General features: G+C 41.3%; 1 protein-coding gene across 1 annotated transcript; it reads right to left on the minus strand.

Annotated features, from left to right (window-relative positions):
• Positions 1 to 6,491: 6,491 nt before the first annotated feature.
• Positions 6,492 to 12,053, minus strand: gnrhr4 (gonadotropin releasing hormone receptor 4; the record flags this gene model as incomplete). The annotated part of the gene is made up of 3 exons (XM_080841507.1): positions 6,492 to 6,994; positions 7,213 to 7,414; positions 11,517 to 12,053. 3 exons carry the CDS (start codon positions 12,051 to 12,053, stop codon positions 6,492 to 6,494), a joined length of 1,242 nt encoding a protein of 413 aa, XP_080697633.1.
• Between the last annotated feature and the right edge of the window lie 4,177 nt (positions 12,054 to 16,230).

Consider the following 16,230-nt stretch of genomic DNA (forward strand, 5'->3'; position numbering starts at 1 on the left):
GATAAACGCAGTGATGTTAATTCTTAGTCTTTGCCTTATGAAGTTTCTGTTCTGCATTTATTCCACTGTCGTGCATTTTGCCAGAGGTTTCGCAAGGCTATTGCTAGAGGCCCCATTAATTATCAACCACGAATCGCCAGTTTTGCCTATAGCTGACAATCCGTTAAATATAGTATTTCTCATGTGAATTTCCATTGACTCTGTTTTGAACTTAATTTTCCTAATCAGCTGTTTAAAAATATTCCTTAAAATACTCACCCTGCTCTCATCACCCTGCTAACTGGGGCGCCCTTCCGCTTCCCTGGCACCATAATGTCCTATGACATGAAGTGGGAACCGAACATCAGCTCCCTATCAAAGAAGGCACCACAGGGGATGCACTTCCTGGGGCAGCTGAAGTAGTTTGGCCTGCCAAAGGCCATGATGGTGCACTTCTACCCTGCCATCACTAAGTCCTCCATCAGCAGCTGGTATGGGTGATTGGCTGCAGTCTGCCAACAGTCCCTGAAGCAAACAGGAAACATTATGGCCGATACATCGGGTAAGAAACTGCGGACCATCAAGAACAAAAACTCAAACCATAAGACACGTGCCACACTGCTTGCCTCCCCTGCGGGTCGCGGTTGTGGAAGCTTTTGCCTCTCATTTTGGTGCCTCATGTTACTGTAACAGGTTAGAGACGCCACACACACTGTGTGAGACGTGTGTCTGGGGGGTCAGCTCGAGTCTCGTTGCAGCGGTGCATCATCTGGAGTTTCAGCGTGGAGCCTATTTTTCACGTGAGGCGTGCGGTTCTCAGCAAAAATAGACAGTAAAATAACATACAACAACATAACATATCGAGAGGCAGCCACAGCGCTGCTTTGTGTAATATATATTGATGCTTCTTTTGTGGTAAATTGTCTTTGTCCTCTCCCCCCTTCAACATTGATTTTGTTTTTGCATCACACAACCAATACCATTTGAATATCAGAATCATGTTTATTGGCCAAGTACATTTTCATATACAAGGAATTTGTTGTGGTGTTTAGTTGCTCTCAATGTACTTTAACTGAAAATGTGCAATATATCACAACAGTTTAGGATCAAATAAATAAATATAATGTAATATAAATATAATAATAAATATAATACATTTTCAAGTGTTCATTAAGGTGACGACAAGGGGAAAAAAACTGTTCCTGTGTTTGGTGGTTTTGGTGTGCAGGGATCTGTAGCGCCTGCCAGAGGGGAGGAGCTGAAACAGATTATGTCCAGGGTGTGAGCGGTCTGCAATAATTTTCCCTGCCCGTTTCCTGGCTCTGGTGGTGTACAGGTCCTGGATGGTGGGCAGGTCGGCACCAGTGATGATTTCTGCTGATCTGACTGTCCGTTGTAGTCTGTTCCTGTCCAGTTTAGTGGCCGATCCAAACCAGACAGTGATAGATGAGCAGAGAACAGACTCAATGACTGCAGTGTAAAACTGGATCAGCAGCTCCTGAGGCAGGTTGTACTTCCTGAGCTGGCGCAGAAAGAACATCCGCTGCTGGGCCTTTTTGGTGACTGATCTAATGTTTGGCTCCCACTTCAGGTTCTGGGAGATTGTGGAACCCAGAAACCTGAAGGATTCCACGGCAGACACAGTGCAGTTCAGTATGGTGAGGGGGGGCAGTGATGGGGGGTTCCTCCTGAAGTCCACTATCATTTCAACAGTTTTGAGCGAGTTCAACTCCAGGTTGTAGCGACTGCACCACAGGGCGAGCTGTTCAACTTCCCTCCGGTATGCAGACTCATCTCCATCTCGGATGAGGCCGATGATTGTAGTGTCGTCTGCAAATTTCAGGAGCTGAACAGACGGGTCTCCTGAGGTGCAGTCATTTGTGTACAGGGAAAAGAGCAGCGGGGAGAGCACGCAACCCTGGGGAGCACCAGTGCTGACTGTCCTGGTACTGGATGTTATTTCTCCCAGCCTTACCTGCTGCTTCCTGTCTGTCAGGAAGTTCGTTATCCACTGACAGGTGGAGGCGGGCACAGTGAGCTGGGTGAGTTTGGTGAGGAGGGCTTCCGGCATGATGGTGTTGAAAGCCGAGCTGAAGTCCACAAACAGCATCCTAGCATACGTCCCTGGGGAGTCGAGGTGTTGTAGGATGTAGTGCAGTCCCATGTTTACTGCATCTTCAACTGACCTATTAGCCCGGTAGGCGAACTGGAGAGGGTCCAGCAGGGGGCCTGTGATGACCTTCAGGTGGGACAACACCAACATATGGATACCTACTTGACAATAAACCCATGTCTGATTCTGACATTTCACTATACCAACTTCCACTATATACAAATAAAGTGTATTATTATGATCCATATGCATCCCTTGGCACCAAGACATTCTTTATAGTTCTGTCTTATTCCTCTTTGTCAGCATGGTGCTCATTGCTTTTCCCTATTACCTGTCTCTATTGTTGTTACCCCTCTTTGAAGTCCTCTTGATTTCCCTTTTGCATTCTTCTTTGGATATGTTGTTATTTCCCAGGGTTCTTTCCTGTCAGATTATTTTTATCCTCATCCAGGTTCCCCCTTTTTCGATTTTGAATGTGTTTCGGTCCTATGCAGAGCTGCATCTGTCAAGGTAATCAGTGTTAGTCTGTGAGCTCCATCTAAGAGCTCACATCTTCCTGGTAGGTCTTAATGGCAGAGACATCGAACCCATTCTGACTTTAAGCCTCATTCTGACGTTGACTAACTTAAGTGATTGCATATTTCACACTCATTTCACAAAGCATGGAAAAGCAGGTGACAAGCGGCTGAATGGTGTTCCAAGTGTGACTTTACATATGAAAGCAGTGTGACTTCTCTGATACCATGTCTCTCAGCGTGTCTCCATTCAATCTTTTCAATTCACACTTTTAGTGTACAATTAAGTACTCAGCTAAGGCTTTTTCTGGCTTTTGCCTGAAGTGCAGAATTCCTCTAACATCTAGGCTATGCTGGAAAACAACATAGTGGCTAATCCAATTCTGTTTTCTATTATTGGTCCTTTGTGTGTTTGGTGTGTGTGTGTGTGTTGTGTTCACTTTTACTCACACTGCTTTCCACACAAAATCAGTTCCAAATACATTCTGAAGACCCCAAGCTTAACTTGGACAAGCGTAGTTACCTTAGAGAAATACTTTTGAAACTGTGACCAAAATAGTTTTGATTGCGTCTTAATTGAACAAAAATGTCCTATATAGCTTTATTTTCCTTCACAATGAACTTGTAATTTTCCCTCAGTATTTGTGACTGTAAATTGTTGAAGCACTGAACAACAACATAGCTTTCAGCAATCCTGAGATCACAGTCACTGTCAAAGTAAATCTACCATTATCTATTTATGCTGTGGTAAGCCAGTGTGCTTTAATGCCCTTTTGAGCGCTGAACATTGAATAGCATTACCTGAGATCGAAAGCCATCATAACCTTTTTGACCCAAATGAATATAAGTGCCGCCGCTGGAAGGGGCTTCAGCCGTGTGCTAGATGATGCCACATTCTTATGACCCCTCAAGGAATCATCTCTGTATTGTTGTGCCAAATCTTACATAACATGTTAGCTCTGAATGCACACTACCGTTCTAAATGGAATGTCAATTGTCTTCTTTAGAAAGCTTAGAAATGATGGGTCTGAGTTTTGAGTCCACAGCCATTTCCATCCTATATAAAGTACTCAGAAAGTGTCTGTTATTTACCATAATGAATCCTTTAAAATTGCATATGTCCATGTAATTCCCTATGCCTACACAGCTTAATTTAGGTGCTTCAACCAAACTTGGCAGAATATCGTGTAACAAAGCCTGGGACAGTACACGGACACTGAAAATGTTATATCTCAAAAACATACACTTGAAATCACACTCTTCACACGTCGATGCCCCTTTTCTCACCTAAACTACTAAGGGGGACAGACGCTTATAGTGTTTCCTCTCCCTAAATTCAATTTTAAAGCACGCACAGTAAGTGCATTTTATCAACAGGGGATTTGGTCTTAGGGGCACAGTCAGGCCTGCCGATACTCATGGTGGCGTATGTGGTACCCTGACACAACTTTCGTTTGGTGGAAAACAGAAATTGCCCTGTAGGGGATTTGGGTCTCATCACAGAGCAAAGAGTATTGTTCAGGCACATGTTCCACCACCAGGGCTCCATATATCTGTACAAATAAAAAATCAAACTGAAGACAAGACAGCCACAATGGACGGACAGTTTGGCTTTTATCTGTTGTCATCAATTGTCTTTTGCTCAGTCAGACTTGCTGCACTGAATTGGAACAGAAAATGCAAAAGTCACACAGAGCTTAACAGAGCTGAGGGAGGCCAAATGAAATATCTTGGTTGGCAAAATATACCCGCCAACCACCAACCATACACATACCCACACTAAAAAATGAGTACTGGTATCACTTACTGCAGGGTAAATGTGAATGTGTCCCTTTAAAATAAAAAAATATGCGCACATACAAGAGCATACATTTTTTAAAGGAAACCATTTAAGATAATGTTGATACCATGTAGTTTTAAAAATGCATAGGCTGCAGGAGCCACTGTGTGCCACTCTACGTGCACACAAAACAGACCTTCTGACTGGGCAGATTGATACTTTTCAGCTCCTTTTTTCCCCACACCAAATCTACATAGTGCATGTATTCTTAACGTGCACACAGGATGTCCAGCTGTTCTTCTGTTTATGTCCCCTTCAATGTAAACATGTGCTTTAGCATGGTATTACGTAAAGTAAGAATACAAAACAAACCTCAAAGAAATAAACATTTATTACTCAAAAGCACAGAGAGAGAGAGCACTTATACAGCTATAGACAGTAATTTCATAGCATACGACACAATGAATATCATGCACATACTATATGTATGCTTAATCTCTGTTAACCTCTTTCTATACAAGTAAACATGTATGGTACAATAACATCAAATATCAATTTACAGATTCAATTCTGTTCAGTATCATGCAGTATCCGCAACGACATCATATGATCATAGATCAAAATATACCAAATATGTGTTACACAAAAATAGAAACATCTACATCAAATGCCAATATATTATTTTTCATTGTATTTGTGTGGAGACTTTAAATACATCTGAGGTACAGTATTCTATTAAGGATGACTGACACTATTAAATACAATAGACAGAAGAGAGAGCCAGAAAGAGAGGGGAGGGAGAAAGAAATTGGAGAACAGATCAGAAAAGACAGCAGAGGGATTTTGGAGTAGGGGATTGAGGACAGTATTGGACGCTTACTCTTTCTATCCCCACAGGACACCTGCAGGTTTATCACACATTCTGCAGAAGGGACATTGCACAGATGTGTGGCTACTGTGCATTTACACAATGAGGAACAGCTCACAAATAGAGAATTCTCACCAACAATTTCACCCAGAACCAAGATTTTTGCACTAAAAGAGTTTGCCACTTTTGAGAATTTACAAATATCACAACAACGACAAACACATGTGAACCTTTCTCTTCACTTCATTGTACAGCAAAAATGGCAATCTAAGACTTTACAGTTTTGCAGTTGCCAGCAATACTAAACTGCTCTGAAAAATGTGTAAAACTTTTCCTGAGATGAAAAAAATCAACTAATTTCCGATCATAAACTGTGTCCTGGAAATTAACTAGCTAATGTCATTATATGCTATAATTCTGATTGAAAATATGCAACATTATTATATGCGTCCCCACAGGGATTTGAAATGAGGTAGGCAAATTGGCAGTTGATCTGTGACCACAGAGTAAATAAAAGTGGCCTTCAAGTCTGTAACTGCAATCCGGAGACAGAGTGACAAGAAGACAGAAGGACTATGATTAAATGTGAAAAAATCCCTCCATAATCCTTTTGCATTCATTTGCATCACTAATGTATTTAAAGTTTGTATCTCACTTGCATGCTTGCAGCCTCATCATACTCTGCTCTGAAGTAATGTAAGTGCTGGTGATGTTTTATGTAGACAGAATATTTTTCTAGTGGGGTCACAGTAGTGCAGCTGCTCTTCTAACCACGGGAGGCTTCATAGGTAATATTGATTTTTTTTTTTTGGTCCTCAACGATACCATTGCGTAAGATGTGCAAATGAACTGCCTAACAGGGGCTCTACTGCCTCACAGTGTGCAAGCAGAATTTTAATATGAAGTAACACCATATTGTATTCTTTTAAATTGGATGAGAACTTGAAGTTGAAGTAGAGTTCCAATGTTACCATCTGTTGAAGCACAGTGATACCACCACTTACATTCTAAAGAAAAATCGGCATGATCTATTCTGAACAACATTGCCAATTTGGACAGTAAACAAAACTGTGTTCCCATCCCATCACAATTTCTTGTATTATTCACAGCCTGGGACAGACAGCAGCTAATCTGTGAGGAGCTGTATGCAAATATTCACTCAGACTTTGTCTCACCTCCAAATGAGTAGGCCAAGGTTGCATTCAAAAGGGATCAGTATCCACTGTCTGGGCTTGACTAGGTTGGGTCTCCCGGCTCTTTGTTTGTGTGAACAGCGAGATAATTGTTACGTGGTTCCTGCTTCTTGCACTGCTGACCCTCGATGTTCTGGGGTTGGCTGCCAGCTGGACTACTCTGAGCGAGCTTCTTCATGCGGAAAGGGGAGGGCGAGCACTTGAACGAGCCGGTCATTGTCGAGTTGTTTTCTGACTCGTTCAGCGCCACGGCTCCAGCACAGTAACGCTTCATTCCCTTGCGGAAGTGGATCGTAAACAAACCGTACGTGATGGGGTCTAGACAAGCGTTGAAGAGTCCGAATATGAAGAGAATGTGCGTCAAGGAGTGAGACACCGTTTCCCCCATGTCATCTGGGAAAAACCAATACCACAGGCCCAGCATGTAGTACGGGGTCCAGCATACGATGAAGGAGCTCACAATGGCGACACTCATTTTTAATGCCCTCATACGTGCCTTTGGGATGTAGCTGTTGGAGCGCCGGAGATGAACCTCTTTGGAGGACACTAGAAAGGAGTAAATTCAAGGCAGCCAGTCAATCTGAGTGTTAAAGGCAAAATATAAAACACAGTGAAAGTTAACCAAATCATCATTTTGACTAGGCTATTATATTTAAACACTTTAATCACCTCCCTGATAATAGATACTCCACCCTCTGCTTAAGTCATCCCATGAATTAAACTGTTACATGAAGATTTGATTTACACATGCAGCTTCAACCTACGGTTTCCCTTTGCTATTCGCCATATCTCCCGCAGGATGCGGGTGTAGCAGACGATCATGATGACCAGAGGGAGGAGGAAGAGACACACAAAGGTGAACATGTTGTAGAGGGTTTCCTCCCAGTGCCGGAGGAAGCTGCCGTGGGTTGTGCACTGTGTGAAGTTTGATGGGAGGGTGATGGTGACGTTGTGAAAGATGAACATCTGTTGGGGAATACAGGGACCCATTCATTTCTTACCACACGTGATTTCTGAGACACCATTTCAAAGTCATGACTCACTTTCCACGAGTGAAAGAGCTATACTAACCTGTGAAAAGCTCTACAAAGAGCTTTTAATGACAAAGGGGCAATTGTTAACTACAGTTGTGGATGTGCATATAAATGCCAAACAGATAGCGCTTTTCTACTCATAGAACACTGAAATCGCCTTATAGATGAATGCAACATCTACCCATTCAACCAATGCCAACCTGCATCTTTGGAGTGGTTGGAGGTTCAGTGTGTTGCTCAAGGATACTTGGACACTCCGAACCAGCAACATACGAATTTCTAAATGACTCCTCTACATCTTGAACCACTATCGCTAACAAAAGTACACCACTTTCACAAGTCATTGACATGTAAAGAATCTGCTCTCCAACTTCATAGAGTGAGCACTGTCAGCTGTGTAGTTAAGTGAACAAGGTCATTTTTTTCTTAGCATGGCAGAGCGCCACCCAGGCTTTGCTGATTAAAGCAGACAGCAGCATGAGAACAAGGGTGATATTACTGAGACAATTGTGATTCTGACAAGAGAGTGCATGAGGCTTATGGAAGTCACAGTTGTTTACTCAGCCCCTCCAGGTTAGATTAGCTCATAGGAGTTCACTGATGGTTCATTCCATCATAGAAAAAAATAAATGACTACAGGCAAATCTGCTCCCAGTAATTAAAGATGTCACAGATACAACTGTATTGTTCAGGTCACCATCATTACACACTTCCCAGAAAATGGTAATAAGAGTGACATTTTAAAGGAGCAGCACTTTGATTATAATCTATAACACTTTCGGTTGAATTCAATGAAATTCTCCTCACATTCCTCTATCTATCCTTCCATGCTCAAAAAGGCCAGTGTCTGTGCACAGGCATTTCAACAGAATCAAGGACTGTAACTTTAAGGATGGATAAATCTAAATGTGCAACTAGATGTCATCAGTATAGGCTTGATTTCTAAGTGAATTTGAGTGGATTGTGTTTTACCTCACGTGTATGTTATTTATAAAAGCATCTCACAAATCAATACATGTAAAATAGTGAGAGCACACTGTTACCTAGAAAATAGTACCCAAACCCTGGAAGTTACAATGGGGATGCAACTGGTCTTGGCAAGCACTAGCTTGTCCAGTATTGGCCCGATAATGGGAACACGGCTATTTATGCTCTATGCTTGTGCTCTCTGTTCTCTGCACTTTCAATTGCACTATTGACAGGGTGATCACACTTATTCTCAATGGCTATTCCTAACATGCCTTGGTTTGGTTTGTATTCTCTCTTACTTGCAAATTGCATTTGTATTAAAGCATCTGCCAAACAAATACATGTGAAAAGTAACATACACACAAATCAGTGCTTTAGTTGTTGGTGTAGTCTGACATGACCTTAGTTAGCCTGCTAGTTTTAAACTAACTATTGGATGGGTTAATCAGGAAGAATGAAAATGTATTCTTCATTTAATAAAGTTCATTGAAGTATCTGTTATTTGCCATTAATGTGGATGGATATTTAAAGGCTTCTCACAGTAAATTGATATTTGTGAGTAACTTAGATCAATTAATCACTTAGCATGTACTTGATAGGATTAAATGTTTGAATTGCTTGGCAGCCCTAAAAATATATAATTTAATGGTGTCATGTTATGTTATATAGGCCTACAGACAGGTGGCATGTTTCATCACTGCGAAATAATTCCTTTTTTAGCATATCTCTAGATGGATGTTTACAGTAACAACATCCTGCATTACAACCTGTTAATATAACAACCCATGCTTCATGTGGGCTATGAATAGAAGTAGTACCACTTCAGCAGTTCTCTGTGAGACTGTGTTGATTCACAGAGTTTTTGGAGTAGAAATTCCCAAAGCCATGCTGTTAATTGAACTAACTGCAAATTGCCTGAATGTAGCCTAAGGGCGTGCTTTTAAGTTGTAAGTCAGTTGTTTTCTTTCAGTTGGCTTGATTTAAATAGCTTTCCATCAGGATAAAGGATAAGGAGGATAAAGGATAAAGTGAAAGGATAAAGCGCTGTAAACGTTTTACACTTTAATTACTTATAGTTTTTAGTAGTCACAGGTGTATGTAATTCAGTGTAGGTTTGGGAATGATCTCAGTTGTAATTCACTGTAGGTTTGCACAATAGGAGACTGTATGAGCCTAAAATGAGCCTGACAGGACACACCCCCGAGGGCACACAGACACACACACACACACACACACACACACACATCCACTCCATGTGACAGTGACCATGAGAGTGACATTAAGAGAATCAGCTGGAGTATCAAACACACCTAAACCCAACAGCACACACACACACACACACACACAGCAGAGATCAGAGAAGCTTTTCTACTCAGACCCTGAGACCAACGAAAATGAGACACTTTCACCGCTTCAAGCCACCTATACGCGTTATCGAATTATTTCCTGACCGTCACATATTATATATCAAGGGCACTTTTCAAGCCATGAACATCCACCAATCTGCACTGATGACACACTACTATTTAGTGCCTGTTGCCACCTGTTATGTGGTGCCTAATTGGCTTTTTGAGTAAATGGGATGACATTTTTTCAATATGTTGATGGTCAATTTCGCACTTCCTGGGCTGAAGCATCTAGCATAGTGTTGGCCATTGAAAACTTCCAGGCTCTCTACAGGTCTATGGGATACCTCCATGGGTAAACCCCAATAGTCTTTGACTAAACTTTTTAAAGAAAGGACGAGGAAGAATGCAATAAGTATCCTGGTAGATAGCTCCCATCCTCTCTTCAGCCTGTCCGAGCTTTTGAACACTGGGAGGCACTATAGAGTTCCTATGGCAACTAAAATGTATTTAAGAAGTCCTACTAACTGCCTTTTTCTTATGTTGTTGTTCCAGTATCTGGTGAACCAAAGACAAATTTCCACCCTGATGGATGAATAAAGATGCATTCTATTCTACAATGTAGAGCAGAAAAAATGACTAACATTCACAATCTATTTAGTTTGATTTAGCCTAGATGTTGTGGTAGAGTGCACAAATCCCAGGCACAGTAATTGTGCGTGAAAATAGAATTTGTAATATGTTTGGGTTGTTTCAGGGTGTTAAGTCTCCCATGAAATAGTGTTGTTTAAAAATCCCAACCATTTCATTTTTTTCGTTCTAGTGCAATGCTTTCTTGTGTACCCTTAATTAGAAACATTATGATCAGACGCTTTATGTGTATCAATGGCATCCAAAGGTTACTTACAGGATGGCTTCAGTAAACAATTATCCTAACTTGATGAGAACATTACAGGACAGATCACCTGTCAACCTTAATTCATAAATCTGAACTGGTGGCACCTGCTTAAAAGTGAAAAGATCTGCCATCCATTACACATATTGTAGGCTTTTTTTTTTTTTTAGTGGGTGTCTGTTCTTAATTGGAACTGAGTGTGCCTGCTTCCTTGCTGGTGTCAAGAAGAGTATTCAGAACATCTTATTTGCAGAGATAAAAATCAGTGGTAATGCAGCCGAACTCTTTCTATTCCTATTCAAGGATGGGTGAGCACAGAATGAATCATCGTATTTATCAGCTGCTAAGAGAGTTTATGACATTAGGAAGTGAGCGTTTTGGCGTGATCTTTGCAAACCTTTCATATTCCTGCTCAATTTTTCCTCTGGCAACTTAAAATGCCCTTGAGCACACATACCTGTAACAACAGACCTGTCTGCTATGAAATGAAGAGATTAGTTGAGAGCAAGAAGGTTAACAAACTAGTCATTTTTGCAAATCATCACATCCATTTCTTTAGCATCTCAATGCCATATCTTTGATTTACAGATACAAAAAAACAAATATTGCTTTTTGAGTAGTTAAACCTAGTGCCCTACTGCCCCAAACTTTGAATGTACACTAGCTGTCCTCATGTGTGCTAGTTCTCACTGTCACTATTCACTCAGTGTGTATTATAGGCAATATATAGGCTTACAGTGTTTTCACTATGACATAGATAGAGTATATCCACTGACCATACTGGTGTGAAGATAAAATTAATCTTTACTCAGGTCTAGTCCTACCTGTGGAACAGACAGGATCACACTCATGGTCCAGGCAATGATCAACATGATTTTGTTCTTCCTCTTGGCATCACTGATCGCCAGAGGGTTCAGGATTGCAGACTGTCGGTCGAGGCTGATGACAACTGTAACAAAGGCGCAGGAGTACATCGCGACAAGTTTCATGAACATGAGGAATCTACAGGCAGCGTCACCAGCCAGCCACTGTACAGTGATGTTCCACACTGCGTCGACAGGCATCACGATGAATGTCACCAGCAGGTCCGCCACAGTTAGGTTTAAAATCAGGATTCGGACATGGGACCTGCGCTTATTGTTGGTACTAGCCTCCCATAGTACGGCGAGGTTACAAACTGCTGACACAGCGCACAGAGCAAAGGTAATTATCACTCTGACTTTGGCTGCAGTCGAAAAAGTAGGCAGCTGTAAAAACGGGTCCTCCGCTACGCTGCTGTTGCACAGCGGATATTCACAGCTGGTGTTCTGCAGGAGCTGGTGAAACATGGCTTTAGAGGTGTTTGAAGAACTGTCATTCATATCGGACGTTAAGGTGACGGATTGTTGAAAGATCTTTCTCCATTCGGGCAAGAACTTGATTATTCGACTGTTTAAAAATGTTTGCGAATTTTTGGAGACAGATGTTAAGATATTTGCGAGCAACCACCTAGAAAGGGAGAGAATGAGAATGAGCACAGAAAAATGTAGTTCAGAATCCAGACTCAGACCACGGTGTTAACTAGGCTAGCTGATTTGAGATGTTATCTGATTGGGCTCAAACTGACTGTTTTTTTAAAGGATTCTTCGCAGATAAACGTACATGCAAAACACAAGTTTAAAGGCTATGGCATAGGCCTAAAATGCCTCTAGTGAAAATCTGGACACAGATACACTGTCATGACATCAACAATTTTAACATTCACCAGCACCCTACACAAGGCTATATATGTATCATCAGAACGTCATAGCAGAGATTTCTGGCAATGACATTGTACGTTGCTGCATATTGCAAGTAAAGGTCAAATGAATAGCCTGTGTAGAAAGACAACATTAATTAGGTGTGAGCATTACGCATAGCCTACACTCATGAGAGAGTACATTTTAATGTCATTTTTTATAATTTAATTGAGGAAAGGCCATAGGCTAAAGAAATTTGCAGTGACGCCATTTCATATTTTGCGAAAACAACAAGTTTTTCATTCAGGTGGGAAAACAGACAAAACAAAACACAAAGTAAATTCACATTTCAATGGAAAACACAGCATTACTGACCTGGCAAGTAAATCACCTCATGATCCCGATGAAAGGAAAGAAAACTCCATTGAATTAGGTTAAATTAGTTAGCTTGACAATGTCAACAGGTAAAAAATAGCGTACTCGATGTAAAATAGTTTCGCAAACTCGAGTATGGGAAATCTTAATGAACTTGTGCGGCATAGGTGGAAAATAAAGACAAGCCCTTCTTATTTGTTTCTTTGTGTTATAATATAACACCTAAAAGGGAAATCAAACGCCGGCAAATTATTAGCCTACCCTGTGCCCGTGGACAATTTCATATTTTGTTGATAGGCTACTCCGTGTTAAATTGTTCAACTGAGCCAAATAGCAGAACAGCATCATTAGACGTAGTTGCATGCGAGTTAAGAGCGAAGATCATTTTATTCCACTACGGAAGATCAAATGTGTTTCTTAAGTCCAGTTGCAGATGTTATCCAAGTCTTTGAGCGCAAATACCCGAACCTTCATCTGCGGCATTCTGACCGTTGTACCCTCAGCGGACGTGAATGTCGGAGAATCCCTACGACGTCGTCGTCGTCCCCTCTATCTTTCTCACTCACTCTCTCTCTCTCTCTCACTCACTCTCCTTCTCTTTACGTGTCTCTCTAAAGCTGTAGGCTACTACATGCTGTCATGTTAGGCTATACTGATGGTGTAAAAACCATTAAAATGTCATGACCAGAGCTTTTGGCTGGCTGAAGTGAGCAATGTGGAGTGGGTTTCAACACGATAATTTAACGTAGTTAACAGAGTGCCTTCCTGATGTCAACCGAAGTTCATCTACCCAGAACCTCAGAGGTGGGAAAGCTCACAGATATGAGTTATATAACTAAATAAGCATCTCTGTTTTGGCTTCATCCGAAAACAATTGAATATCTATTTAAAGCATTCCTTTTGCTTATAATCCTCATGCTGTTTATTTCATATTTGATATGGAAAATTATGAAGCGGATAACTACAGAACACATTACATTTTTAATCATCTTGACATTTTTAAAAGCTGGTCCTGAAAATTGTATGTCTTCCACACTGTTCATTTCTAACAAACTGGCCTCTGATCGAAATTGGGGTCCACCAGGTCGAGCGGATTCTGAAAAGTGTGAGCTGGATGATCTTGCTAATGACAATGGGACATTCACTTTTGTGTCCGCTCAGTAGGAAGACGCAGAAAAGAGATGCCTTTGTGTCATGAGGTGTTGCAGACAGATCAGAGACTGTCCTTGGGTGCCTTTGGGCTTGCAACTAGAGGTGGGCTGTCTGGCATGTCACTGGCACTCTACGCAGAGACCATGGTTGTCTGCCTTCATTAAGGCCCTCTGTCTTGGCATAGACACTTATGCAAACACGCACACACACACACACACACACACACACACACACACACACACACACACACACACACACACACACACACACACACACACACACACACACACACACACACACACACACACACACACACATTCACATGTGGGTGCACACACAAAAATATTCACACACACAGATAATCTCATAAAATTCACTGGGTCATTTGAAAAACCTGCACAATGAACCCGTTGCAGAGATAACACAGAAGAGGTACACCTGTGCTTGTGCAGAATTTAAATTCTATTCTCCTCTGCTTGCATATAATGAGGACTATAATAGGACTAAGCAATAGACATGAAACCAGAAAAGCAAATTAATAATTGTGATTGTCTTTGGAGCCACTATGGTTATTTGTCTGATGTTATGAAACACCTTCTCATTTAAAAATAAAATTATATTTTCTCTACCCAGGATGAATTTAATGTTCTTATTTTCTTTGTACACACATACTGTATATGCTACTGTGTGAAACTAGCAACAGTCTTGGAAATGTTCAACATTTCATGATAAATTACATTTTAAACTCACTCCACCATTTAAGTGCTATATTATTAATGAAATCATTGGCAGCATTTGCCAACACCTCGAAGAACATGAGATGCAAAAGACTTGGAGGAAAAACTGTCATGACCCTTTAAATGGAGAATAATTAAGAGTGGGAAAATCCTCACCATACTTAAGTACGCAGGAATTCATGATATGCATAATGTCCAGACATTTCTCTTCACATATTTAATCAGTCATACCACCTCCTTGTCAATTACCTGCATTGTCTGGACGGCAGTATCTTGTACCATGAGCAGAGACAAGATTCTGCCTTCCAGACAGGCGACATGTTGGCCTACAGAAATGCCTGCGGAGAACTGAATCTAAGCACGGGTACAAGCAGAGCATTGAGGGGCACTTTGGAAACAACAACCTGTGTAGTAAGCTCTGTAGCATCAGCCATGATGCTGCCCTCCCCGGTGCCCTGAACCAGTGCCTTGTATGCTTCGACAAATAAACAAGGGGAGTGAGAGCGCGACCAGGTGAGATCCACTCTGATGAAAACAGACATCATCAAAGCAGCAAGACGAGGTGTTTTCAGGATGCAAACTGAAGTTGTGCTCTGACCATCTAGCAGGACTGTTTACCAGCATCTTTAATCTCTCCCTACCACAGGCTGTAGAGGCACATCCTCTTTGATGACCTTTCATTGAGAAAGCCAGTACTTGTATGCAAAACATCTTCACCTTTCTCTGGCAACTCACTACTTCAGCCAAACAGGGGCACAGTGGTGGGAGTAAGTTCAGACCGCTTCGAATCCAGGTTCATCCACAATGTGCCCCCAGGGCACTTCCAATGCTCAAGTATCTTCCTACAGACATGCAGTAGTGATAGCATTTTTTTTCTAGGACATGTTTTTGAAGATACTTTGCTAATTATAAGTCATCTGAAAAGTGTGTGCCATCATGTTGCATTAGTATATAATAATATAATTATATATATATATATACTATACAGTGGTGGGCATTCAAATACCCATAAAACAAATTAAATATCTACAAAGTCATCATTATGCTCTATAAACCATAGAATAGAGCCATCATAAGTAGATTTAGCTACATTTCTGTACAAAAACAAGCTAGGCCTATTTCACTGACAATGTCACACAATCATGTTCCTTCACAGAAGAAGTCAAATTACTTGTGTAATCATTGTCAGATGTGATCGTGGTTAATTTGATGGTGATGCAAGAGTCTTAGGACACAGCTCGGTGATTCTTTTGAATGTAGAAGGCCTATCTTCCGCATTAAGTGATTGGTAACATCAGGATTTTGTCACTGTGGCCACGCCACCAATTGGTATAGATTCAAAGCCTCTAGAGGCAGTCTTGAAGCTCTTTGAACATGGCTAAGGTGAAGAATGAGCTAATGAGTGAGCAACGGGTTCGAATAAAGGCCCATTTTGATGCTGGCTGGAGTTATTGCCGCATAGCCAAGGACTTGAGATGCAGTTCAAGCACTGTAAAGTACACTTTAAACCGCCATGACACCAGAACCGAAAGGGGAGAGGTTGAAAAAAGAAACTT

Source organism: Sprattus sprattus (genome assembly GCF_963457725.1).
Source record: "Sprattus sprattus genome assembly, chromosome: 7".
Lineage (NCBI taxonomy): Eukaryota > Metazoa > Chordata > Actinopteri > Clupeiformes > Clupeidae > Sprattus > Sprattus sprattus.